The sequence below is a fragment of the Sorex fumeus genome, unplaced genomic scaffold (assembly GCF_029834395.1).
Source record: "Sorex fumeus unplaced genomic scaffold, SorFum_2.1 ptg000131l, whole genome shotgun sequence".
Taxonomy (NCBI): domain Eukaryota; kingdom Metazoa; phylum Chordata; class Mammalia; order Eulipotyphla; family Soricidae; genus Sorex; species Sorex fumeus.
Window position 1 is genome coordinate 18,235,957 of NW_026606188.1, and position 25,915 is coordinate 18,261,871.

General features: G+C 49.9%; 1 protein-coding gene across 1 annotated transcript in view; it reads right to left on the reverse strand.

The window, feature by feature from the left end:
* Window positions 1–10,760: 10,760 nt before the first annotated feature.
* MCC (MCC regulator of WNT signaling pathway) overlaps window positions 10,761–25,915 on the reverse strand; it is a 275,994-nt gene continuing 260,839 nt past the window's right edge. The window contains exons 13-17 of the mRNA XM_056139034.1: window positions 23,945–24,179; window positions 21,796–21,984; window positions 18,717–18,817; window positions 12,421–12,543; window positions 10,761–11,147 (exon numbers count right to left, since the gene is read on the reverse strand). Coding sequence (XP_055995009.1) covers window positions 10,967–11,147; window positions 12,421–12,543; window positions 18,717–18,817; window positions 21,796–21,984; window positions 23,945–24,179 — 829 coding nt within the window. The 3' untranslated portion in view covers window positions 10,761–10,966. The remainder of the gene's footprint in view (window positions 11,148–12,420; window positions 12,544–18,716; window positions 18,818–21,795; window positions 21,985–23,944; window positions 24,180–25,915) is intronic.

Consider the following 25,915-nt stretch of genomic DNA (forward strand, 5'->3'; position numbering starts at 1 on the left):
GCTCTCTATATCTCTACTGAATCACTCTTTTCCATTTCTTCCTTCAATCCCAGTATTTCTTTGCTGAGTTCTAATCTCGTTGACCTGGTGATAGGATGGTGTTGAAGTTTCCAACTGTTACTGTGTTGTTATCAATGTCTTCCTTTAAGTCTATTAGTAGTTGTTTTAAGTATTTTACTGGTTCCTAATTACATGCATATATTCTTAGGAGTTTTACCCTTCTTAACGCTGCCGTATTGGTGGCTCTTTCAGTGTCAGGGGAATGAGACCCATTGTATTTACTGTTTTTGGCATATCGAATATGCCACAGATAGCTTGCTATGCTCTGCCATTCGGGTGGGATACTCTGGGTAGCTTGCCAGGCTCTCTGAGAGGGAGAGATTCTTTTAGGGTGGGCTCTAATCAAATATGGTATGGTAATCTTGGAAGATGGGTATTAAGTGTCTTATGGTAAATAAGACATAGCTTTGCGGCCGCGAGGTCCAGAAAGTGGCCTGGAACGTGGTGGCGGCTGGGTAGTGGAGGTAGTGGAGGTCGGCTGATGAAGTATTTATCTGGTACTGGCAGGGTGGGGCTCCTGAGTTTGATCCCTGGGTCACCAGAGATTGGTGGGAGCCAGCAGAGGATCTCTGTTTCTGGGTCCTATTGAGCCTGGAGTCTGAGGTCACAAAGTTCCGCTTGCCTAGTTCTGTGGGGTTTCACTCGTGCGTGAGTTTCGGCCCGAGTGTCCTGAAAGCAGCCTGGAGTGTGGAGGCAGCTGGGTAGTGGAGGTAGTGGAGAAAGCCTTTGATGCTGTTGAGACTGAAGTAATCATCGAAGCCTTAGCCAAACAGGACATTCAAACTCAACACCTAAGGATCCTCCGTGAGCTGTATTATGGATTCACCACCAGGATATCACCATTCTACAAGGAAGTGATCATCAACGTGAAGAGAGGGGTCTGGCAGTGCGATGCCATTTCACCAAAACTCTTCAGTGTCACCCTCAAGAATGTCATGCGATGACTGGAATGGGAAGGAATGGGAGTGAAGATAGATCGTCGGCAACTACACTACCTCTGCTTTGCTGATGACATCGTTTGAATAACACCAAACATTAGCCAAGCAGCACAAATGCTGGCCGACTTTGTGAGTGTGGAATGGTTGGACTGCAGCTGAATCTCATGAAGACAATGTTTGTGAAAAACAGTTCTTGCTTCTGACATTCCACTCGCTCTCAGCGGAACGAACATCTCCGAATGCAACAGTTATGTATACCTAGGTTGAGAACTCAACATGACAAATGACCTGGCACCTGAGTTGCACAGGAGGAAGAGAGCATTGAAGAAATAGCTAAGAGGATGAAGAACCGCTGGCTCCAGGCACATCTCTTCAATTCCACGGTTATTCCTGCATTAACATATGCCTCAGAGACCTGGGTCCTACAGAAACAGGATGAGAATGCTGTTTGGGTCCCCCAAAGAGGAATCGAAAAAGTTATGCTTGGAGTATCACGCTTCACTCAAGTGAGAGAAAGAATTCCAACCTCCATTGGTGATTGAGAATCAGGGATGCTGTCTCATTTGCCAAGGCATTGAAAATCAGATGGGCTGGACATGTAATGCGACTTGGAGACGACCGCTGGACTAGAGCCATTGCTGATTGGATTCCATGGGACTTCAAAAGATTGAGTGGCATGGTCAGACTTCTTCGTCAAGATCCTGAATGATCGGTTTGAGGCTCTTCGTGTTCCTGGAGCGAGCAGATGCCATTGGGCTACACTAGCACACGATAAGGATGAATGGAGATGTTACTGGTGCCCACTCGAGCAAATCAATGAGTACCGGGATGTCAAGTGATCGAGTGATGCTTAGGAGTATGAACTCTTCCTGATGTACATATATCTTTATCATTAAGAGATGACCCTCTTTCTTTTATAACTTTTTATTTATTTTTTGGGGGGAGTACAAAGAGGTTAAGCTTTTAATTTTATTTACATTTAAAAAAATTTTATTAGTGAGACATCATGAGGTACAGTTGTAGACTTACAAATTTTTGTGCTTGGGTTTAAATTATACAATGATCAAATACCCATCCCTCCACCAGTGCCCATTTCCCACTACCACGGATCCCAGTATCCCTCCCACCCACCATTCCCCCATCCCACCCTGCCTCTGTGGCAGGGCATTCCCTTTTGTTCTCTCTCTCTTATTGGGTGTTGTGGTTTGCAAAAGAGGCAATAGGTGACAATCATGTTTGGTTTATAGTCTACTTTCAGCATGCTTCTCCCATCCTGGGAGGATCCTCCCAACACCCTTTATTTGGTGTTCCCTTCTCTATCTGAGCTCCCTTTTCCCCTAGCATGTGTGGCTGGCCTCCAAGCCATGAAGTAAAATTCCTGGTACTAATCTTGGCCATTCTTGGGTGTTAGTCTTCTATTTTGCTACTTTATGTTTCCCAGATAAATGCAATCTTTCTTTGTCTATCCCTTTCTTTTATAACTTTTTAAATCATGAACTCAATGTTGTCTGATACAATTATGGCCAATCCAGCCTCCACACACCATTTTTTTTTTTTGAAAATACATTTTTCTTTTTTTTTAATTAGTGAATCACTGTGAGGTACAGTTACAGGCTTACAAACTTTCGTGCTTGCATTTTAGTCATACAATGATCGAGTACCCATCCCTCCACCAGTGCCCATTTTCCACCACCAATGGTCCCAGCATCCCTCTCACCACCCCCCACCCGTCCCTTCCGCCCTACCCCGTCTCTGTGCCAGGCCATTCCTTCTTGCTCTCTCTTTTTGTGTTGTGGTTTGCAATACAGATATTAAATGGCCATCATGTTTGGTCTGTAGTCTACTTCCAGCCCATCCCGAGCGGGCCCTCCTAGTACCCTTTACTTGGTAGTTCCTTCTCTATCTGAGCTGCCTTTTCCCCCAGATTCTGTGGCCGGCATCTAAGCTGTGGAGTGATCCTTCTGGTACTTATATCTACTATTCTTGGGTGTTAATCTCCCATTCTGTTACTTTATATTTCACAAATGAGTGCAATCTATGTCTGTCCCTTTCTTTCTGACTCATTTCACTTAACATGATACTCTCCATGTTGATCCACCTATATGAAAATGTCATGACTTCCATCTTTTCTAACAGCTGCATAGTATTGCATTGTGTAGATGTACCAAAGTTTCTTTAACCAGCCATCTGTTCTTGGGCACTTGGTTTTTCCCCAGATTTTGGCTATTGTAAACCATGTTGCAATGAACATATAAGTGCAGATGTCATTTCTACTATACTTTTTTTTCACCTCTGGGATATATTCTCAGAAGTGGTATTACTGGGTCAAATGAGAGCTCAATTTCTAATTTTTTGAGAAGCGTCCATAGTGTTTTCCAAAAGGGCTGAACCAGTCGGCATTCCCACCAGCAGTGAAGAAGAGTCCCTTTCTCCCCACATCCATGCCAACACTGGTTGCTTTTGTTCTTTTGGATGTGGGCTAATCTCTGTGGTGTGAGATGATATCTCGTTGTTGTTTTCATCTGAACTCCCTGATGATTAGTGATAAATAGCATTTAAAAATTTTTTATTAGTGAAACACCATGAGGTACAGTTGTAGACTTACAGATTTTTGTGCTTGGGTTTCAGTTATACAATGATTGAGTACCCATCCCTCCACCAGTGCCCATTCCCCACCTCCAATGCTCCCGGAATACACTCCCACCCCCCATCCCACCCCACGCCTGTGGCAGGGCATTCCTTTTTGTTCTCTCTTGCCTTTTGGGTGCTGTGGTTTGCAAGAGGCATTGAGTCGGCAATCAAGTTTGGTCTATAGTCTATTTTCAGCATGCATCTCTCATCCTTGAAGGATCCTCCCAACACCCTTTATTTGGTACTCCCTTCTCTATCTGAGCTGCCTTTTCCCCCACCATGTACGTCTGGCCTCCGATCCATCGAGTGAACCTCCTTGTACTTATCTTGGTTATTCTTGAGTGTTAGTCTCCCAATTTGTTTCTTTATATTCCCCAGATGAATGCAATCTATGTCTGTCCCTCCCTGACTCATTTCGCTTAGCATGATACTTTCCATGTAGTACCACTTGTATGTAAATTTCATGACTTCATCTTTTCTAACAGCTACATTGCGTAGATGTACCAAAGTTTCTTTAACCAGAGAAAGAAAAAGTTTCTTTCATCTGTTCTTGGGCTCTCAGGTTTTTTCCAGATTCTGCCTATTGTAAAGAGTGCTGCAATGAACAAACAAGTGCAGATGTCACTTCGACTATATCTTTTTGCCTCTTCGGGATATATTCCCAGGAGTGGTATTGCTGGGTCAAATGGGAGGTCAATTTCTAATTTTTTGAGAATCGTCCATAGTGTTTTCCAAAAGGGCTGAACCAGTCGGCATTCCCACCAGCAGTGAAGAAGAGTCCCTTTCTCCCCACATCCATGCCAACACTGGTTGCTTTTGTTCTTTTGGATGTGGGCCAGTCTCTGTGGTGTAAGATGATATCTCGTTGTTGTTTTGATCTACATCTCCCTGATGATTAATGATGTAGAGCATTTTCTCATGTGCCTTTTTGCCATTCAGATCTCTTCTTTGAGAAAGTTTCTGTTCATTTTATTGCCCCATTTTCTGATGGGGTTGGATGTTTTCTTATGGAGTTCAACTACTGCCTTGTAAATCCTTGATATCAACCCCTTATCAAATGGATATTGTGCGAATATCCTTTCCCATTCTGTAGACTGTCTTTGTATCCTGGTCACTGTATCTTTTGAGGTGCAGAAGCTTCTCAGTTTAAGGTAGTTCCATTTGTTTATCTCTGTTTCCACTTGCTTGGCCAATGGCACAAACCATTTTTTATTTAATCACTCTGAGATAGAGTTACAAAATTACTCACAATTTGGTTTCAGTCATAAAACATTCCAAGTCACCACTGTACATTATCTAGCAGTAATATCCCCATTTTCCTCCTCCTGCTCCCCCTCTAGCCTGCCTCTATGACACACACTCTCTCTCTCTCCCTCCCACCTCGTCTCCCTCTTTCTCTCTAAGCACTGTGGTTTCAATACATACTGAAAGGTTATCATGTACACACACAAACACACTATATTACTTGACCTTTCAGCACTTAGTTCTTGTCCAGAGTGATCATTTCCAAGTATCACTGTCATGGTGCCTTCTCTGTTCTAATCCCCCCACTCCAACACACACACACACACACACACACACACACACACACACACACACACACACACACACACGGCAAGATTCCAACCATTCAACCTTTGTGTCTGTCTTTACTATCAAAATGTGTTTCTTGTAGGTACCAGAAGATCAGATTCAATTTCCTAATCCAACTTACCACTCTGTGACTTATTGACGTGGAGATAATAATCATGGTGTTTTGTGCCATCTTTTTGTAGAAGTTTGGTTGTGAGATTTAGCTTGCCTTTTTTAAAAATTGAATCACCGTGAGATACAGTTACAAAGCTTTCATGTTTGAGTTTTGGTTATACAAACACCAATCCCTTCACCAGTGCACATTTTCCACCACCAAAGTCCCCAGTATCCCCCCCCCCAAATCCCAAATCTCCCCTTGTATGTGTGGTGGACAATTTCCATAATACTCTGTACTTTAATTACATTCAGTATTTTGACACGAGTCCCACCACCACTCAAATCTGCTGAAAAGGCAATGCTAGACAGTTTATTTTGTATTGCTTGTTATGAATAGCATATGAATGGACACCTCCTTGGGTTTAAACTGAATGGCTTTCAGAACTCAGGAAACCCACGTATTTAACTCACTGCAGTCAAAAGCAGGAGAGTGAAACGACACAGAGTAAGGGTTGAGGAACATGTTCAGAGCTTCCACAAGCCTTGGACTGAATAAAGACCCATCTACATAATCTAGATTCAGCTCAAACCTCACAAAACTATACATACAGGTAGAAATATATGTCCCCTCTTGGAGAGCCTGGAAAGCTATCGAGAGTATCTTGCCTGCACGGCAAAGCCTGGCAAGCGACCTGTGACACATATTCGATACGTCAAACATAGTAACAAGTCTCACAATGTTACTGGGCCCACTCAAGCAAATAGATGAACAATGGGAGGACAGTGACAGTGACAGAAATATATGTGTACATAACTATCCACTTTCTTGTCATCTGCATGACCAAATATACCCTTTTCCTGATGAGTCACAATATTGCATAGACGAAGAGAGATGAGTGAGAATGAGGTGTTTGTTGGCTGTGCTGACATGATCTGACCAGGTCTTTACACGACCGAGACTCTTCAATTTAATGTGAAGCTCACAGGCCTGACAGTTACTTGTAAGTCACACAAATCGTAAAGATAACTTTATCCTTTGGTTGACACAAAGTACGTCATGGAATTAGAAATGTTTATTCAGAATATAAGAACGTTTGTAAAATATTATAAATGTCTCTGTATAAATAAATGGAGTCTCCTTTAAAACAATTCTATATCAAATAACACAAAGTGGAAATTTTACAGCAGCTAAAACTAATAGGCATCTGGAAACATTTAAGTATACAAGAATTAAAAAATTACAAAGTATAGTACAGTGTTTACTGGCTACTTTAAAATGAGACTTGCGGTACAAATAGTAGAACAGTAATGACAGATGAAACTTAAATCACATGTTCTTTATAACATAGTACATTCAAGCAGATTTTTCTAATAATTCAAGTGGTTTAAAAGAACACTTTCAAATAATAGAAAACTTAAAATCACATGCAAAGAAGTCTTGATGGAATGTCTGAAAACCGAAAAAGAGTGGGCATGTTTTTATCACCTTTGCAGTAGGTCCCAGCCGAGAGGTAAGATTAGGGGTCCTCGTTCATTTGGCAGATGGTACATGGAGCACTATACATGACTACTAGGAATTCCACAAACAGAACATTTCCCACATGGACTTGATTTGCAGTAAGTGCAAAAGTAAACAGTAGAGTAACCAATGAAGCAGGTGATCAGTGTAACAGGGAAAGTGTGTGTTCTGCTGCTGCCGTTTCTGAGTCTTAGGAACTGAGAGGCTGCTCCCTGACTGTGGGGAAGCCTGTAGAACCACTGCCAGGACATGGTTAGTCCCCACCAGTGAGTGCTGAGCCTCACCAGAGGCAATGTGATGCTCTCCTCCCCACTGGCCGTGCTGTTGGGCCCTCACTCTTTCTGCTTGTTGGTAACTTCATTGCCCTCTCATTGAAGCTGTAGCATCAGATTCATTGGTAATTCTAGTTTTACTTGTAAATGTTAGTGGCTCGAAGCCTAAGGCATAGGTCTTGGTACAAATGTGGAAAGGGATTTTGTGAGTCTGTGAAACAGAAGGTTCAGAGTTAACTAACCTGTCCTATAGACATGAGGCTTCAGTGAGCTCTATCAGGCTTTAATGGGCTTCAGCCAGGGCTGTATGCAACCATAGCCTAGTTTGTCAGTAACAAGTTAGGCTCCTGTAAAGTGCTCCCCAGCTTCTGAACACCACGGCAGCCCCCTGTATCATTTGATTGTATCATTTCTTGTTAAATAGGCCATTTTGGAAATTGGACAAGTAGAAAAATAACTTATTATAGTTTACAGAAGCTCTTTTATAATCATGTCCTACAAAAAAAAAACACCAACAAAATACTAATTTTGCTCACCTGCTTCCCCAAAATTTCTTGGTAATCCTATAACTGCACTAATTAAATTCAGTGCAGGCATTTCAAAGAATTTTTTCCCTTTGACCTCTCCTTTTGTCCTCTAAAAACTGTCTAACTGTAGAGGTTGTAGACACAGTACAGCGTGTACTGCCTGCCTTGCATGGGGCCAGTCTGAGTTCGATGCCTAGCATCCCATCTGGTTCTCTGTGTCCCTGAGTACCACCGGGTGTAGCCTCCCTTAAACAAAACAAACCAAAATAAACTTGCTAAGTGTAGCTATGTTTGCTGTACCTAGAAGTGGGTGGTACAGCTATGAACTTCGTGTGATCTTTATTTCACTTTAAATAGTTCCATTCCTAGACGGATGAGACATACTTCCAGCTGTGCATCTGCAAATGGGTTAAAGGTCTCTGGAGCTTTATGACTTTTAGAAGTTGTTTAAAGAATTTTCTGTAGTCCTGATGTCTTTCTCATCATGTCACTTAAAACATGTGCAAGATATCCCAAATTTTGAGAGCTCCAAGTTAAGAAAATGAACTGATAGAATTAAAAAGTAATTGCAGAATAACTTTTCTGAGCCAACAGAATCAGTTCCCATGCAGAAGGGAATAAGCAATTATGAGGATTTATATAGTTTGAGGTTTTCCTTAGAATAGTAAAATTCAGTCATGATTCTAACATTTTTTCCAAAGAAAATGGTATTGCCCTCCCTTTCTGGAGCAGCGGTGTCAAGGATCCTATTTTAAGTTCTCAAACATTCCTATAAAAGTGGCTCTGAGGTAGGTGTTAACAAGTCCATGCATCTTGACAGAGAATTCAGTAATCATGATTAACTGAATACTTCAGTTTTTCTGTAGGATGTGTATTAACTTCAGAAACCTAAAAGGCCAGAAGATGAGTGCCTATGGAACAGTAATTCTGCCTGTATGGACAACTGATCACATTGTTATTAGGAATAACCTCTCTCCAAGGGAAGTTATCTCAAAGGGAAAGAGGCACCTTGGAGGCCACAGCAGCTTGGTAGCTGGTTACCATGGGTTTGGAATCTCAGATTCCTGCCACACACACACTAATCTCTTTTGCTTTAGATTTTCTGTCACAACACTGCAGAGGGAAGTGAACCTTCAGGGAACTATTAAATGGGTTCATCATTCCTATTTCTCTAAGAATCAAAGACAATTCAGAAGGTGACTGCCTGGATGGAGTAACCACTTGAAATGAAAACAATGAAAAATATGAAATTCTGGATGTGTTTAACCTCAAGCAAACTTGAGTCAGCATCATTATGTAGCCCTGAAAGGGATGTCAATATACACCAGCTCCTAATCTGAGAAAAAAAATAGGCTACTAAAATAAAAAATTATCCATGCAGAGATTGCAATAATTTTACTTAAATCAGCAGTTTCATCAGCCTTACAGTGAACATAAATAATGCCTGCTGGGTCACCTTTGCCTTGTGGTTCGTCTTAAGGAAGTATATGAAAAATAGGAAAGAAATGAATAACCTTCATTCTCTGTATTTAGAAAAGTAACCATTTTACTGGGAAGGTTGTTTTCACCCATTAATACATTTTAAAAGTGTTATGCTGCAGTAACACTTTGGGTTGAAAATGAGGCCAGATGAGGCTGGCAGTAAGAGGGGCTGTTAGGAGGTGCCATGGCCACCCGGGGCTGGAGGATTTATGGTTCATGAAGAGTGGATTCTCTGTTTCAACCTGGAGCAAGGATGGCAGCCCTGGAGTCTATTCCTGTGCTCGCTGCACATTTCATTGTTGGTGAGAATGAGAAGGGGTGCCCAGGCGAGAGAAGCCAACTGCCGATATTGTTCTGTGCGCCCAGCGTGCCAACCGAGGAGACTTCTCAGGGCAGCTGGGAACATGAGCTGTTGGCTGACGCTTCCCCCACCACAGCCCAAAATATTTACCTTGCGATTTGTCATAAGGTGACAAATTTTTTTATCTGAGGAATAAAAAAAATTTTTTTTTTAATTGCTTAAAAGAAGCCTCTTTGTTTAGATTCATCCAGAAACAGAAGCTCGTGGGCATTTGGACAGTGATTAAAGCATACAACACTGGCACTTGCAGACTGATACCATTGGCTTTGACTTTTAGTCTATGGACAACCTCATTGAAGACTTGAGAAATAAAGGTGATTTTGCTTTGGGATAGAATTATTCTTCCCTTCCAGATGGGCTGGTGGGAGGTGACTGTCACATTTCACTGAGGAACTCGTGTCATGCATTCTGAAAGCACACCTTTGGCTCATGGACATCTGCAAAACTGTGAGCTATGGTGGCAGGGAACATATTTTCCACAGCAGACTGTGGGTCAATCTCCAAGCACAAAAGAGAAATAGCAAGTGGGTCTTTCAAATACAGGGGTGCTACAAGGACCGGAAGACTTAGGGCAGCCACAGAAGGGTGGAAAGAAAGTGAGGGCATCAGATAGTGAAAGCAGAGAAAGAGTAATGAATTTAAACAGGAAGACCTTCAGGAATGAAGGTGGTACTTTGGTCCTGGGTGTGTGCTGTTAGCATTTTGCCAGAAATAAACTCTTTGAAGCACCGTACATGACCCCCTGAGGAGTAAGAGGCTTTAACAGCCTTTCCCTCACTCTGCCTTTGTATGGCAGAAGTCGAGCCTCGAACTGAGGGTTCAAGGAGCAGGCTCTAGGGAGGGTCACCCTGCAGGGTGTTCACACCTGCTCAGTGTCCTGACAGTCCTGCTCCTGGAGAAACAGGCAGCTCCAGAGCCCATAGATCCTCTGGTAGCTGAGCTCAGATTTCACATGGAACAAGAATTTTGTCCCCTGGAGTAGGGGGGAAGTACAATAAATCTGCTCAGGAAGAAACCTGTGATAACTCTACATGTATTAACAGGACTCTCAGGCTGAAGAGGGGAAAGCCTCAAGAGCCTACCAGGAGTGTTGTGGGGGTGTTCAGACATGGCCTCAAATTGCCCTGTGTGGAACCTCAACAGGATGTGGGAAACAAACCCACTGTGCCAAACCAACCTACAGCCTCATCAGGCATGAGGCTGGGAAGCCAGAGCCTGTGGGCTGTGCCAACAGCTCTCTGCAGGCTGGATACCCTCCCCTCCCTACCCCTGAGTCCGTTTCCCCACGGAAGGAGCAAAGCAGAGAAATGCGACTGTCGCAATTGTCTACGGAAGAGCATGGGAAATTGTCAGGGCCCAGGATTCCACTAATGTCCCTCTGAAAGAGTGGGCCGGGCGAGTGCAGGACGCAGAGGCTGGAGGTGCCGAGTCATGCACGGGGCAGGGAGCTGGCCTGCCTGCTGTCCCCGCCAGGTCCTTCTTTGGAGTCACAGTGATGTCTCATTGGCCTGCGGCCTCGCGTGCTCCTCCTCCAGCAGGGAGATCCTTTGCTTGAGGACCCTCACCTGGCTCTCATGTCTCTCCACCATGGCCATCATCTGAGACTCCAGCTTCTTCAGTTTGTTCTGATGCTTCTTCTTGGCTTTCTCATAGGCAGCCACTAGGTTGCTTTGTAGGAATGGGGGAAACAAGAATGAAAATTCATCCAGAGACAAACACAGTCCCCATCTCATGTATACTCAGACCCCAGGGGACCTGCAGAAGACGGCTGACTGCACTCCTCTGCAGGGAAGACCTTAAACTCAGGGCCAGGACAAGAGTGCCGGGCGGGCAGGTGCATCCCTGGCATGTGTGGGAACCAGAGTAATGTCCTCAGGGCTGCTGACAGACCTAAGATCCACACGGTTCATCTACTGGTTTAGCCTTCATTAACTCGACCTCTCACACTTTACAGGGGCTTAGCCCAGCAAGCCAGGCAAGAAGGCAAGAGCTGGAGGCCAGAGTTCTGATTTTTAAGTGTAAACAGTCGGTCTATTTGTTCCCAAGGCTGCTTGCCACAGGAACAAGTTACAGAAGCATGTTTGTTCTTAAGGGCCACACAGCCTATGTGAGCCTGCCTGGTGCAGCTCTGACTGAGAGCTGGGAGGAAGGGTGGTCCCTGTGCCTGGAGCCACACCCAGTCCCTCTGCATGTCTGCGCAGACACAGAGTGGGTGCCCTTTCCCGGCTACAGGCGAGGAGGCGGATTTCACCATCTGCTTCAGAGCACTAGATGTACTTCCTGTCACAGACTGACAGTCTAGATGTTTTTCAAGAAACCAGACATCAAAAGAGATTTGTAAAATGTTCAAAACAGTGCCACCCACCACTTTTAACAAGTGAAAATGCCATTTGCAGGTAGTGAATTTATGGCTATTTGTAGCACTGCAGCATTGTCCTCCCGTTGTTCATTGATTTGCTCGAGCGGGCCCAGTAACATCTCCATTGTGAGACTTGTTGTTACTGTGTTTGGCATATCCAATACGTCACGGGGAGCTTGTCAGGCTCTGCCGTGCAGGTGAGATACTCTCGGTAGCTTGCCAGGCTCTCTAAGAGGGGCGGAGGACTCGAACCTGAGTCAGCCGGGTCAGCCGTGTGCAAGGCAAACGCCCTACTGCTGTGCTATCGCTTCAGCCCAGCTGTTTGTAAAAGAAAGAAATATTTTAAAAAAAACACTATCTTGGTTTTATATTTTTAGGTGAGAGGGAGAAAAATATAGAAGCTTGAGACAGCTGTCTTACATTGTTTACTAAAGTATTCTGGAGGATATTAATGTGCAAATCAAAGATATTGCCGTTGCCATTCTCACTTGGCAAACAAACTAACTTGTGTGTGGTAAGGCCAGGCCTGTGAAGTAGGACAGGCTGGTAGGCTGTGTGCCGGAGTGCCAGCACCCTTGGTACCTGTTGGCTCTCTTGAGGTCTGTGACGAACTCTGCTGACTGCTGGTGTCGAATCTCACTGCTCTTGGTCAGTCTCTCCAAGGCGCTGACCAGCTCTTGAACTCTGGCTTTTAATTTCTTCTCTCTGTGAAGGAGACCAGGGGGGCCGTGAGCAGCTGAGGTGGAATGGAGGCCACGGAGCTGGGGGTGTGGGCAGAGAGGAAGGCCCCACGCTGAGGAGACTGGGTTCAAAAGACTTTCTTTTAGTTTTTGGATCACACCTAGTGATGCTCAGGGCTGACTCCTGGCTCTGAGCTCAGGGATCACTGCTGGCAGTGCTTGTGGGACCATATGGGATGCCAGGGATCAAAATGAGTTGGCCAAGTCCAAGTCCTTACCCACTGTACTATCTCTCTGGCTCTGATAATACAACATTTTCCAATCACCAGTATCTTTTGAGGATTAAAAAACTTTCATCTTTCCATAGGCCTATTAAGATTTCTCTTTAAATTATTTTTTAACTTTCCCCTTACTCTGTAGGAGTAATCCATTTTCTGTAAACTTCAAAATGTATTAGCATAGAATTTTCCAGACTATTAATTTTTATAATGTATATTACAAAGCCTTTGAAGAGGTATTTTTAGCAACTTATTATTAGCAAAATTTACAACTTTGTGGAATGCCAGTAGTTTAGCTTTATTCAGACTTTTTAATGCATGTAGATATCACCATGTCCGCAATAAAAAACAGAAAGGGAACAACAAATGGCCAAAAGCACTGATTGGAAATGGAGATTTTTTTCTGTAGAAATGAGTGACTAAGGAGGGTGGCCAGTATTTGGGGGTTCCTGGATAATGGTGGAGGGAGGGGCACTGTGGTGACGGTGTGGAGCTGGACTGCTGTGTGTGTAAAAGGTGTAACAAACAGTACTGGAAATCACAGTACCTATTAAAAATGTTAACAAAAAAATTTAAAAACGGTTAATTCAAAAAGAAATTGAATTTGAGACTCAATACAAAAAGAATGTAAAAGATCTAAGTAAGTGCTGTCCCCAGGACCACTGAGGCCAATTCCTCTCCAAAGGCCAGAACGAGGTCCCGCAGATGGGTACACAGGGAATCTAGCCCATAGGGGCTTGCTCTGCGTTCCCTTCACTCCTCAGGACTCCTGGGGGTCTCTGAAGCACTCTGGGCAGCACTTGGCCCAGCTGTGGAGGCCTGACAGGGGCTCAGGTCAGTGGTGCTGGGGGGCCACCAGGGTCACACCTAGTGGTCTCCCGGCAGTATCACGGTCATATCTGGTGGCTCTCATGGTATCAGGATCACACCGGGTGGTCTCTGGGGATTGAACCTGACACCTCTCAAGGCCCATGCTCCAGCCCTCTCTGACTCGGGGGTTAATTTTTGGCTTTTGGGCCACACCCAGTGGTGCTCAGGGATCACTCTGGCAGGGCTTGGGGAACCAATGGAGTACTGGGAATCAAACTTGGGTTGTCTGTGGGCAAGACAAACTATCCCACTGTACTATCTCTCTGGCCCCTGAGGTTGGTGAAAGTTACCACCATTTTCAGGAGTGGCAGAGTTGTGGAGTTGAGGGCTGACCTGCACTGCAATTGGGTGCTGGACAGTTGGCCAGGCTGAGTGCCCAAAGAGCCCTGCGTCGTAGTGTGGAAGGACGGCTGTAGTGTCCCTGAAGGAAAAGGTGGGTAGCCATGGTGAGCGGGTGGGGAGGGGACACCCAGGGCTCAATGGTGGAGCCAGGCACCCAGCTGCCGGAGGCCCTAGCACAGAGCGCATGTCAGCTGCCTGGGCCAGGTCCGGCAATGATGCACAGGAGAACTGTCCACGCTGCTTTGGAGGGGGCTGAGGCCTCTGTCCTGCAGCACCGGCCCCAGTGTCCACTCCTGGTGACAGGCCCATCCTCTCACTGCTGTGTACCCTGTAGCCTAGCTGCTTGGCATTCTGGGACCGGTGCACGCTACCTACCCTCTGCTGCTGTGGTCCATCTGCCCAGGGCAGCTCGGCCCGCAGGTCATGTCCATCCTTCCCTGTCAATGCTCTCCACCCCCTCGGACTTTCCTGAGAACAGCCAGGTGAGCGAGGGTGGCAGAGCTGCCTGCAGACTGGCCTGGGTTAGGGCAGCTACCATGGCCACAGCCTCCGCCGCCCTCTGTCCTCTGCTCCCATCTCCACAGGGCACTAGGCATGCTTCCCTGTCACCCCGCCTGGCCTGGAGAAACCTTTGGGGTCCCGCTGGGAGGCGGGGGCTGGGCTGACCTGCACTGTTCCCCAGTGCCGCACTCAAAGCACTGCTCCCCCATCAACACTGATCCCAGCCTACCTGTCACCTCTTCAGAGAAGCCCGCTCTCACCACGACCAAAACAAACATTAGGGTGACAAACACCTTACTGTTTTGTTTCCTGTATATTAGTGCTGAAATCTGTATTTAATGTTTGGGGGGGAAAAAACTCAGCTACACAACAGTGCTGGATCCTATCACCTTAGTTATTTTTTTCTCTGGACATCTCCACAATCTGCATCTAGAAATCCAGCTGTGGGCAGGGACTGTGGCTGGACAGTGATCCTGCCCTCTCCCAGGGGGGTACCGCGGCGGCCTCACAGTCGTGGAGTTGGGGGAATGTTCTTAGATGGCCACATACTGACCCTGGGGGAGCCCAGGGGTCTGAGCGAGCTGCTGGGGGGTGCTGGGCCCAGGGGGGCTCGTGATACCCCTGCTGGAGGGCCAGCCCATGGGACTGAGGATGAGAGCTCTCCGGAGAAGGCAGTCTGCAGGCAGAGAGGGCTGGGTGCAGCTGCATTTTGCCAGATGCAGGAGCAAGGTGGTGATGGGATGCTCCAGCCCATGCTTTTTGGCTCAGGCTTTCCCACGCATATCTGCAGTGTTCTCATGTGTACCTGCAATGCCTGCCCCAATGTGAGGGGATACTCCCTCACTCAGCCTTTAGGTCATCCTGGGTATCCTGCCCTTTGAGCACTGGGATGACAGAAATGAAGAAATCCTGTTACCCAGGCAATGGCAGAGCAACCCTGGCTTTACTGGGAGTAAAGCACCAGACTTTACTGGAAGGCCCTGTGGGCCTGGGGCTCAGCAGATAGCTGCCTTACAGGGTCCCCGTGGTGAACCGAGAGATCACAACCCACCAGCATGCGGAAGTTCTCAGCACAAGTTCCACTGCCCGGCCGTTACCATTAACTGGCCAGTGCCAACTTCGTAAAGCAGTGCCTTCTGAAATCCTTAGCACAGGGTGTGGCCCTTCCCAAGGGGTGTGTGGGGGGGGGGGGAGGGGACTGAGCAGCTCAGGACTGGGGCAGCAGTGGGTGCACCTGGAGTGGGAGCTTCTGTTTGCTCTCCCAGAAGGATTCCCAGTACACCCTAAGTAGTTTTTCGCTTTTGTTTTTTCCTGAGAAGGGACTGGCAGGGCCAAACACATTTGGGGCATCTGTTTTAAAGCGCACCACAAATACAACAGCAGAAACTCTGTCACCTGTTTTTTCTGGCCACTTTGAAAGGGGCGAGCAACTTGGTCAGATCTGAGCAGGTCTTGGGAGGGGTACAGCTTCATCAGGATGGGAAGACCTTGATGCACAAAGGGACCCTCCTTCTGTGCAGGTGGGACCCCCAGTCAGGTCTCCCCAGGCCTCCTGATGTTTGCCTGAGCCTGAACATGCCCACAGAGCCTGGTCTGCTGTCACTGATTCACTCAGCATCTGCTTGGACAGATGCTACTAAACTTACTGAATTCTCCAAACACACAATTTATCACTGCCTCCCTGAAAACCTGTCTCCTCCAAATAATGAACAGAAAATGCCCCAGACTGTACCATGTAGCCTCACATCCCCAGGGAGAGAGAGATGCAGGGGGTCTGGCACACAGGGGTGGTGTTTCCATCCCTCCAGAACCCCCAAAGCCTTCCCATGTGGCCGCTGGGAATTCTGCCCTGACCATGGAGATGGAACTCTGAGCTCACCGCTCCGGGGCAGCAGCACCAATGCCACTCAATGCCCAGGAGAAGCACTTCCAGCCCTTCCCTGTCTGTCCTTTACAGTTCATGTTTGGGGAAGGTGGGCCGTGAGCCAGAGAGGTGCCCGAGGCCAAGTCTCCTCGCGTGCACCAACACCGACCTGAGCCAGCGGGTGCGAATGGTGGCAAAGCTGGAGCCAAAAGACTGCAGAAAGTGTCCTTGCAAAAGGGGGGGGGGGTGGTGGTGGCAGCAGGGCAGAGGCGGGCGCCTAAGTGACTGCAGTTAGTGACGCAGTCCTGTTTGCTTCTTCCCAAGGAAGGCCGAGGCCAATGAGGTGCAGGGGTGGGTGGGCCCGAGCTCAGTGGAAGCTGCTGCCCAGTTGGAGACGGGGAGCGGTTGGCAAGGTGGGGTGGTTGGTTCTCCCCCTGCCCCACCCAGTTTCTCTCTTCACTGCAATGCCTGGTCCGTGACTCTGATATCTGGAAGCATCGTTTTCCAGAGAGAAATAGTTCAGGAAGAGGCCACCAAACTTCCCTCAACTGGCTTGATTCTTGACCTTCAAAGAATGGATTGGTTTTATTGAGGAAAAAAAAAAAGATCCCCAAATCCCAGGTGTCTGTATATAGCCTCGAAAATGATCATCTACACCCTATGCTACATTCATAGCAGGCCTGTGTGTTTCTCTTCTCCCCAGTGCTCCGTGGGGTCTTTCTCTGTAGGGTCTCTATTAGAAATCCATGCTGAACTGCTGAGGTCTGGCTAGTGGAAACCCACTGTGGATGACAGAACAAATGCAATCACCACTGTCTGGTCAGCAGGCCTGCGGGCTACTCGTGTGAGGGGAGACCTTTGCGATTTGGGATTTGAAAAACCAGGGGCTGAGCTTCCAGCAGATCTTGCCTCCTGCTACTGCCATGGTCCTGCGTCCTGTCATTTGGATTCTGTTGGGGCACTTGCTTAAGTTTCTTTTTTGCTGCCTCAGGTAAAGCAATTTCAGTGTGATCACATTGCCAGTGGCACTGGCTGTTCAAGCTCAAAGAGAAAAGACCCACAGGAATGACAGGAGTGAATGGTTGAGGGTGGTGGGGGGCTCCTGGTAGGGCAACAGCAAACTGGAGTTCATAAAACAAGAACCACATGCCCCAGCTGGAGGACCGCGGGTGAAGCAAGCAAACAGGAGCTTCAAGCATATTAGGAAGCAGGGCGGACTCCCTGGATGGCACATCATGGGCAACTGTCCCGTGGAAAGGCGGCTCAAGCTCCACAGGAAAGTCCTGCAGAGACAGGTGGGCATGTGGCCATCAGGGCTGGCCAGCGGACAGGAGTAAGAGGGCCTGGAGGGTAAGCTGGCGCACCAGAAAACCAGACAGACCTGGAAACCCCACTCACAGAAGGTTTGCATGGGGGGGGGCGGGGGGGGACAGAGTTTTGCTACAGAAAAAATAAAGTTTTAGAATAAGGACAGTAAATATCCTCAGGAAGAGAAAAGAGGCTTAGGCACGAAACTGGCAGCCAGCACGTCAGCTGGACAGACGAGAATGGAGGCGCAGCTGCTCGAGGGGACGAAGAGCTCTGCAGAAGAGTGCACAGGCTCCTGAGCCAGGAGGGGGAGGGGGCTGCTCAGGATGAGGGGCAGGAGGGGCAGGGAGGGGTGCAGGGGTCAGAGAGGGACCTGCACTTGCTGGACCCCTGGCCCTAGGATGTGAAATGTGACACTAGGTTTTGAAACTTGATGAGGCAGAGGAGGAGCTGGAAGCAGCAGCCTGCAGCCAGTGACCACTTTGCTCTAGCGGGAGCATCAAAGCAATGTTCACCTCTCCGCACATGGTGATGCTCAGGGGTTACTCTGGGCTCTGTGTTCAGGAATCACTCCTGGTAATGCTGGCAGGGGGCTGGAAGGTGGTCACATAAGATGCCAGGGATTGAACAACTTGGTCAGCCGCAGGCAAGGCAAATGCCCTACCCACTGTACCATTGCTCTGGCCCTGGATTTCGCCTATTTAAATACTATATCTGGTTACTAGAGTGAAACTGAAGGTATACTTTCAGTGTGCCTTTGAGGTCCCTTTCTAGACCAGGAGGGGAAGGGAAGACTCTGGAGTAGGAAGCAACAGGAGGCAGAGCTGGGGGTGGCAGTGCCAACGTGTGGAGCCAGGTGGCCACAGGCCACGCAGAGACTCCCCCCCTCCCCCCCGTGTGCTCAAAACCCCTCAGCAGCAGAAACAAGGAGCAAGGAGGCGTCCAGAACCACCTGGGGCCTGGCTGGTCTTCCGAGCACTGCACATGGCCAGGCGGTCCCTGGGGGCCGGTGGGGGCACTCATACGGGCACTTACCTGCGGACAGCACCCGTGAGCTCGGCGGCCAGCTCACCGTCGCCGCATGTGGTCCGCAGCTCTGCCAGGGGCGGCGGGAGGGTGGCCACATCAGGACAGTCCTGGAATAGCAAACAGGCCTGTCAGCGCTGGGCTGGGCTGCAGTGAGGCAGGGGCGCTTGGCCCTCCTGCCGCCCCCAGGGCAGCCTGGCTGGAGGGCGCTCTGCTCTGCAGGGAGCAGAGGCTTGTTCCCACCACCACAGCTCTGTGGGGAAGAGGCTCTCGAGGGACAGAAGCAGAGCACCCGCCAGCTCGGAGCTGGACACCAGCTCACTAAGCTGCACCGCCAAACTCCTGACACTCAACCACATCAAGTCTCTGCACCAAGCAGTGGGGCTCTGGGGCAGGGCAACCAGGGTCTTCATGGGAAAACTGCCGGGGGGACTTTCTCCACCCCAGCACCTCCTGGCTGAGTGTGGCCCCAACCAGCCGTGGGGTTTGTGGCTGATTTGCTCAGCAGACAAACTGGGGGTGGTCACCCCTGGGACCCGAGAGGAGGAGAGGCCATGGGCAGTTGCAGAAAGCCCTACCTGCAGGGTGAGGAGCCCAGCGCTGGGTGCACAGTCCCTCAGTGCCCAGACAGAAACGTCACCCACTGTGGCAGCTCCTGCCCTCTGCCTGTCCTCACTTCTGCTCTGTGCATCAACCAGCCCCTGCTGCCAGGTCTCAGGAGAGCCAGCACCCCCTGCTGCCTCCCGGGTGACCTGCAGCCATAAGCACAGGGCCTGCTTTGCTCACATCTGCAAACATGTGTGGCATCAGTCATGAATCAATCGCTTGCAAGAACCTATCATAGCTGGAGAAAGATCTGGCACTCAGGCTGTTATCTGCAGGGAAGTGGTCTTTTTTGATGGGGGGGGGGGAGGGCTCCCCAGAGGCTCTGTCCTGCGCCTGAGGGCTGGTGCCCAGCACTGCAGAGGAGCATATGGTGGTGCTACAGGGCTCAGGGCCACACCCAGGCACCGGGACTGCCCCAGAACTCACCCAATGGCCATAGGAGGGTGGTCGAGGGGGCTGGCGAGCTAGAACAATGGGTGCTTCCCTGGCACCCCATATGGTCTGCCAAGCACCACCTGAAGTGAATCCTGACTGCAGAACCAGGGGTGACTCCTGAGCATTGCCAGTGTGACCCCAAACAAAGCAAATAGAGGATGTCTGGGTCCAAACCTTGGACCTCTTTCTACAGGATCCATAGGCTAAGCATTTTCTGTTTGAAAATCAAGAAACACATGGGAAGACTACACTGTATATTTTTACAAAGACTACATTGTATCCTCCGCCCCTCTCGGAGAGCGAGGCAAGCTACCGAGAGTATCTCGCCCCCGCACGGCAGAGCCTGGCAAGCTCCCCGTGAGGTGACGTATTCCATATGCCAAACACAGTAACAACAAAGTCTCCAATGGAGATGTTACTGGGCCCACTGGAGCAAATTGACGGGAGGGCCTTTACCTTTACCTTTACGTACATTGTATAATTTTGGAATTATACATTGGGATTTCCATAAGTAAAGTGTTACTAGAACATAGCCTCACTTGTTCCTGTCTCTGCTCTCTGTATTTGCACTAAGGCTCTCCACTGGCTAAGCCCACGGACCCCAAGGCCCTGGGATGCCCAATGTCCAGCCTGCACTGCTCTAAGACTGCGTGCCACCACTACCACCAAATACGGCCAATGAATGGCCAGGATGGAGATTCCACTGAAGCAGTAAATAGATCGACTCTTTGAAGACCAGATTCCACATGATCTGAACAACACAAGGCATGCTCATGTAACTTCTCACTCAAATGTAAACAAAATCCACCTGATCTCAGTGAAAACAAATGCTAGGTGTGCACAGTTCACTAACTGGCCTCACCACACCCCGAGGACCCCTGCAGCAAAGGAATTCTGTCCTCAAACAGTGCCCGAATGACGGCTAACACATGCCGAGGCACAGCAGAAATCTGGAGGTCGGGGAGGGAGGCAGGACGCCCCACCTCCCTGAGCCAGGTGCCCGATTTGGCCACACTGTCCCATCCTGGAGGTGCTGGGGTCCCAGAGCTGGCACATGTCCCTGCCCCGTGGCCAGCCCGCCTCTGCAGGCCCCATGTCCATCCCTCGTACCTCCTTTGTCCCCTGCTCGGGTGCCTGCTGCTCTCCTTCCTCACACTCTGCCCTGGCTCTCTGCACTAGGTTCGCTCTCACTCCTACAAAGCTGTACAAACCTCCACATTTGCATTCTGGTGCCATGAGGTTTGGGACTCAGGAAAGTTGCTGCAGGGAATTTTCTAAGTGACACAGACAGACACTGACCCTGGAGAGCAAGAGTAGATGTCCTAGAGCTGACCTTGGGCCTTGCAGCTAGCTCAGAACAGACCAAACTGACCTGAAGCAACACTCAGAACACTGCCAGGACCATGTAGCGTGCTCATGTCTCCCACTACTGTCCCTCGGGCTGCCCGCTGCACCCCCCGGACCCTCGAAATGAACCACAGCAAGGGCCCAGCTGGGCAGCACGGTCCTGCTCACTCCTCAGCAGGCGCAGGTGCCGCGCTGTGCTGCCGGGGCCCTAGAGGTGTGGGAGTCAGTTTCGGCCATGGCACAGCAAGTTCTCCCTGCCTTGGCTGAGAGCCAGAATCCACCTCGCACACAGCATGCATGCTTAGAGTGGTCAGGCATGGCCCAAGGGAGAGGCCATGTGGACACCAGGTGTGGGTCTTGGCCTGGGCAAGGGGTGCTTGCTGGCCTGGGGCCTGCTCCCCCCAACACTTTAATTCCCGGTGGGCTGATATGCTGTCCCAAGGACAATGCCTCCGTGGGCTCAGGATGCTGAGACCTGTGGACACAGAAGTGCACCACGGAGGACACCCGCTCAGAGTGGCAGCTGCCATGTGACACCTGGAGTCACAGTTCAGACGAGGATGTGACCTGCTTCCACCACAGTCCTGTGTGGCAGCCCTGAGGGAGCAGCAGGGACAGGCCATGGACCATCATCCAGAGGCTCTCTAGAGTGACCGTGGCCTGGTGGCGCATGAGGGCGGGCAGGAGCCCCCTGACCCACCTGGCCGGGTTGATCTCTGCTGCTGCTGTGTGCATGCTGTTCCTTCTGCTCCTCCACCTCTGCCTTCAGGTGCTCGATGTGTGCCAGGTAGGCCTGCTCCTGCGCCTCCCGTGTGCTCAGCCGCAGCTCCAGGGCCTTCTTCTCCTTCTCCAGCAGGTATAGCTGGGCCTTCAGCTCGGCCATCTCCTCCTGCAGGCAGGGTGTGTCTCAGACCCCCGCACTGAAACAGCAGGCAGGCTCCCGGAGTTTCTACTCTTTCACACCACTTCTGGGGTCCAGAGGTGCCTCCAGGGCCCTGGCATTGCTTGGGCGACCGCAAACCAAAGGTACAACAGATTCCTCTGACCTTACTTTTCCTAGCAAAAGGAACTTTTGTTTCGCCAAAAAAATCTTTCCAGGCCAAGATAACACTGACTCCATCATACAATATTTGGCCTGGCCAGAATCAGGGGGTCCTGCAGCAGTGAGAAGGGGAACAGGTGTCTGGAACAAATCCTGACGACCAGTCTTGCTGCAGTGCCGCAGGGACCCAGATGGGAGAGATGACCACTCAAGAAGCCACTGCCAGGACCCAGCTGCTGCTGCCCCACGTTTCCCCAGAAAGAGGAGAGGCAGGGCAGAGGTGAGATGAGGCAGGTGACTCCTGGAGCAGTCATACAGCTGGAAGGTGCACGCGGCTGGCCCAGGTTTGATCCCCATATGTTCCCCTGAGTACCACCAGGAGTAATCCCTGAACAGAGCCAGAAGTAATTCCTGAGCACCACAGGGTGTGGCCCGAAGGAAGGAAGGAAGGAAGGAAGGAAGGAAGGAAGGAAGGAAGGAAAGAAGGAAGGAAGAGGGAGGAAGGCAGAGAATGAAGAAGCAGGGTGATTCTGAGTCACTGCTCCCAAGCCATAGGGCGGGAGTCAGGAGCGAGTGGGGACCTTTGCGTGTGGCAGGGCTTAGCTGAGCACTGTGGCCACTCCAACCAGCAGGGTCCCCATGGGCTCTTCGGGCATGTTACTGTGGCAGCTTGCAAGTGAGCATGGAAGGAACACAGAACAAGCCTGCAGGGAACTCAGCTGCCCTCGGGGACCTGACTCCCTGTCCGGCTCAGCCCCGTGCATCACCCCAGTGGAGATCTCTGTGGAGACTCACTCCAGACACCAGCCCCAAGTCCCCCTGGTGTCCCCGAGGGTCTGGCCGTGTGCTCAGGAGGCCCACCCACAGCCCTGTGCAGCTTCTCCTCCCATGACAGTGATGACCCTGGAGAGCTAAGTCCAGCTGGAGTTGATGCTCATCTCTGCCCTGACCACTCAGTCCAGGTGCCATGCAGGAAGCTCCTCTGGGCTTCGCTGGCCAGGCTCCCCAAGCGCGTCAGGTCAGTGTGAGGGGCACTGAGAGTGTCCGAGGTCAAGGCCTTGCTCTCTACGTCTCTGTTAGTCTAGGGGCCAACCCCCACCTCCAGCTGTTCAGAAGTCACTCATTTGCATAACAAGGAATGTCCAACCAGGAAATTCCAAAGGGTTTGCAGCTCGGTCCAGGAACTGGAAACACACACCAGCTTGGGAAGAGGGCAGTGTGGGACCCAGCCAGACAGCGCAGAGCCTCCAGCAGAAGCAAGGGTGGGTCGGACTCTTCCCCTCGAGAGAAAGCCCCTCTGAAAATGCTGGGGGTGGGCCAGGGTCAGCTCGGAGCAGCTCCTAGGAAGCATCCCAGGGCAGCGCTGCAAACGGCAGGCCGTGGGAAACTGGGCCACCTGCACCTGCTTGACCTGGCAGGGCTTTCCCATGGCCTTGCTATGGGAATCTGCTCTCCCACAGGTGCCTTCCGTGGTGGAAGAGAAGAAGGAGCCACAGAGACAGGCACCAGGCATGTGTGCATGCATGCATGCAATTTCTGTATATGTGCCAGTACATGTGTGTGCGCGCATGTGTACACACAGCAGAGACTTATCACCCACCCACTGGCTCCCAGAGGCTTTTCCTATTCATCCAGGCAGTGCTGAGCTAGTGTGGGCAGGGTCAGCTCCTGCGTGAGCCTGGCCCCTACCTTCATGGCCATCAGCTCCTTGGTAAGCCCAGCCCCTACCTTCATGGCCATCAACTCTTGCATGAGCCCGGCCCCTCCCTTCATGGCCATCAGCTCCTGCGAGAGCCCGGTCCCCTACCTTCATGGCCATCAGCTCCTGCATGAGCACAGCGTTCTCCAGGTCCAGGCGCTGGTTGTCACCCCGGGGCCTGATGTCGTAGCTGAGCGGGTCGATGTGGACACTCTCCAGGTCCAGCATGGTCAGCTTCACTGCTGCACGGTCATTTTTCAATTGCTGGATATAATCCTTCAGCCTCTGCTCGTCCTCTTTGGTGAACTCCATGTCACAGCTGCTGGCTGTGGAGCTGGTGGTGCTGAGGGGAAAGCAACTGTGAGGCCGCCACATGGCGCTCGCTGGCTGTCCTGGCAGTTGCCCTGCAAAGCTGCTTCAGTGCCAAGAGCGAGGTACGAACACTGCCTTCCGGAAAGGGAAGGAGGGAGAATAACAGAAACGTCCACATCCTATCACACACATGTGGACTCCAAGGAAAACAATTCCACAGAGGCAACAAGATAGAGAGGCTGTTTCTCGGGACAGTGGGTTTGATGAGTTATATCAAAAGGAAGAAACAGTGGATATTATAGCATGATAACAATTGTGGAGCTATTGTTTACTTTTTTGTATCCAAAGGAAAGTTTAGTGACAATCGAAACTGTATGTGCATAGCTTTTCTTTTGCAAAGTAATTTAAGTTTTTAAAGATTCACAAAGTTACTCATGGTTGAGTTTGAGGTGTAATGTGTTTATGCACTGTTTCTGCCACCAGAGTCGACCTCCTTCGGTGGAGCTATTTTAAGTGAGGAAATGGGATAAACAATAGTATGAAATCAAAATAGGCATGGATGTGGGCAGGGCTTTGTAAAAGGATGAAGCTGGAGGAAAAAGCCAGTTAGAGAAGAAAACCATGAAGGAATAATCTAGAAGAGGAGGGCCAGACCCTGCAGACCCTGGGCATGGAGGGCGTGGAACTTCGGAACCCTCTCAGGAAGCAGGTTCCTTTGCGCCCAGTCAGTCTGGCATCACGGCTAAGGGCAAGGCCTCTGGCTGTCAGTCAATGCAGCACGGGAATGGGGCTGACTACCGCCCAAGGCTTCTGTGTAGCCCCAGAAGTGAGTGGAGGAGGGAGTCCCCTCAGACTAAAGACCCTCCTTGGAAGAACCAAAGAAGTCAGTGTTTGAATGGACTAGGACACCATTTAGAACAGAGATTCTTAAATACATTTGGCTTAATGCCACCTTTTCAGGAAAAAAAAATCACACAATGTGCCCCTGGAAACATTTTAAATGCGAACTTAAAGGGTTGCCAATTTCACCCACAGCTACTAGTGTACCTCTCCCCTCTCACCCTACCCCCCCCCCCCCACCCGCCCCTGTGAAACATGTCCTAAGAACCGTATGAGAGATCAGGAATCAGGCGGGCTGGCGACTGGGGTGCTTTGCAGCAATGAGGGCCTGGCATGGCTCCGTCAGGAGAAGCCCTTGGTTTCACTGTCTCAGCTATGAGGAGCGTGTTCAGGGAGGAAGAACAGACCAAAGAATCCCAGGCCACAGACACTCAGAACTTTCAAACACTTCCACCCAGGGGCAAGTGTGATGGCAAGACAAGTGCCATCCTGTGCAGTCCCTCGCTTCTCTTTCTCCCTTCCCAGACACAGCAGGGTCCAGATGCAGTTAAAGCAGCCCTGGTCCTGCTGCAGATTAGGAAGATGGTGAGGGAGGGGTGGGCTCCTAAAGGTGCAGTGCCGTGGCTGGGGTGTGTTGGGTGAGGGTGAACCCACAAACCCTCTGGCTGGGAAGCAGACGCTCGTCGGGGTGGGGGGGGAAGGGGGATGGGGACTGCAGAGGAAGCCCAGAGCAGCATGGCTCATGGCCTTGCATTCTGCTCGAGTTTTAAATAAAGAGCTTGGCCAGACTGGATGCTGTTTCTTCTTCCGTAGGCTCTGCTTGGAATCCCTTCACGCTGGCTTACTCTCTGCATAGCTTCCAGTGGGCCTGGGCAAAGAGTACCAGGACAGGCTTTGGGAGGATGTGTCCATGTTGACGTGTATGTG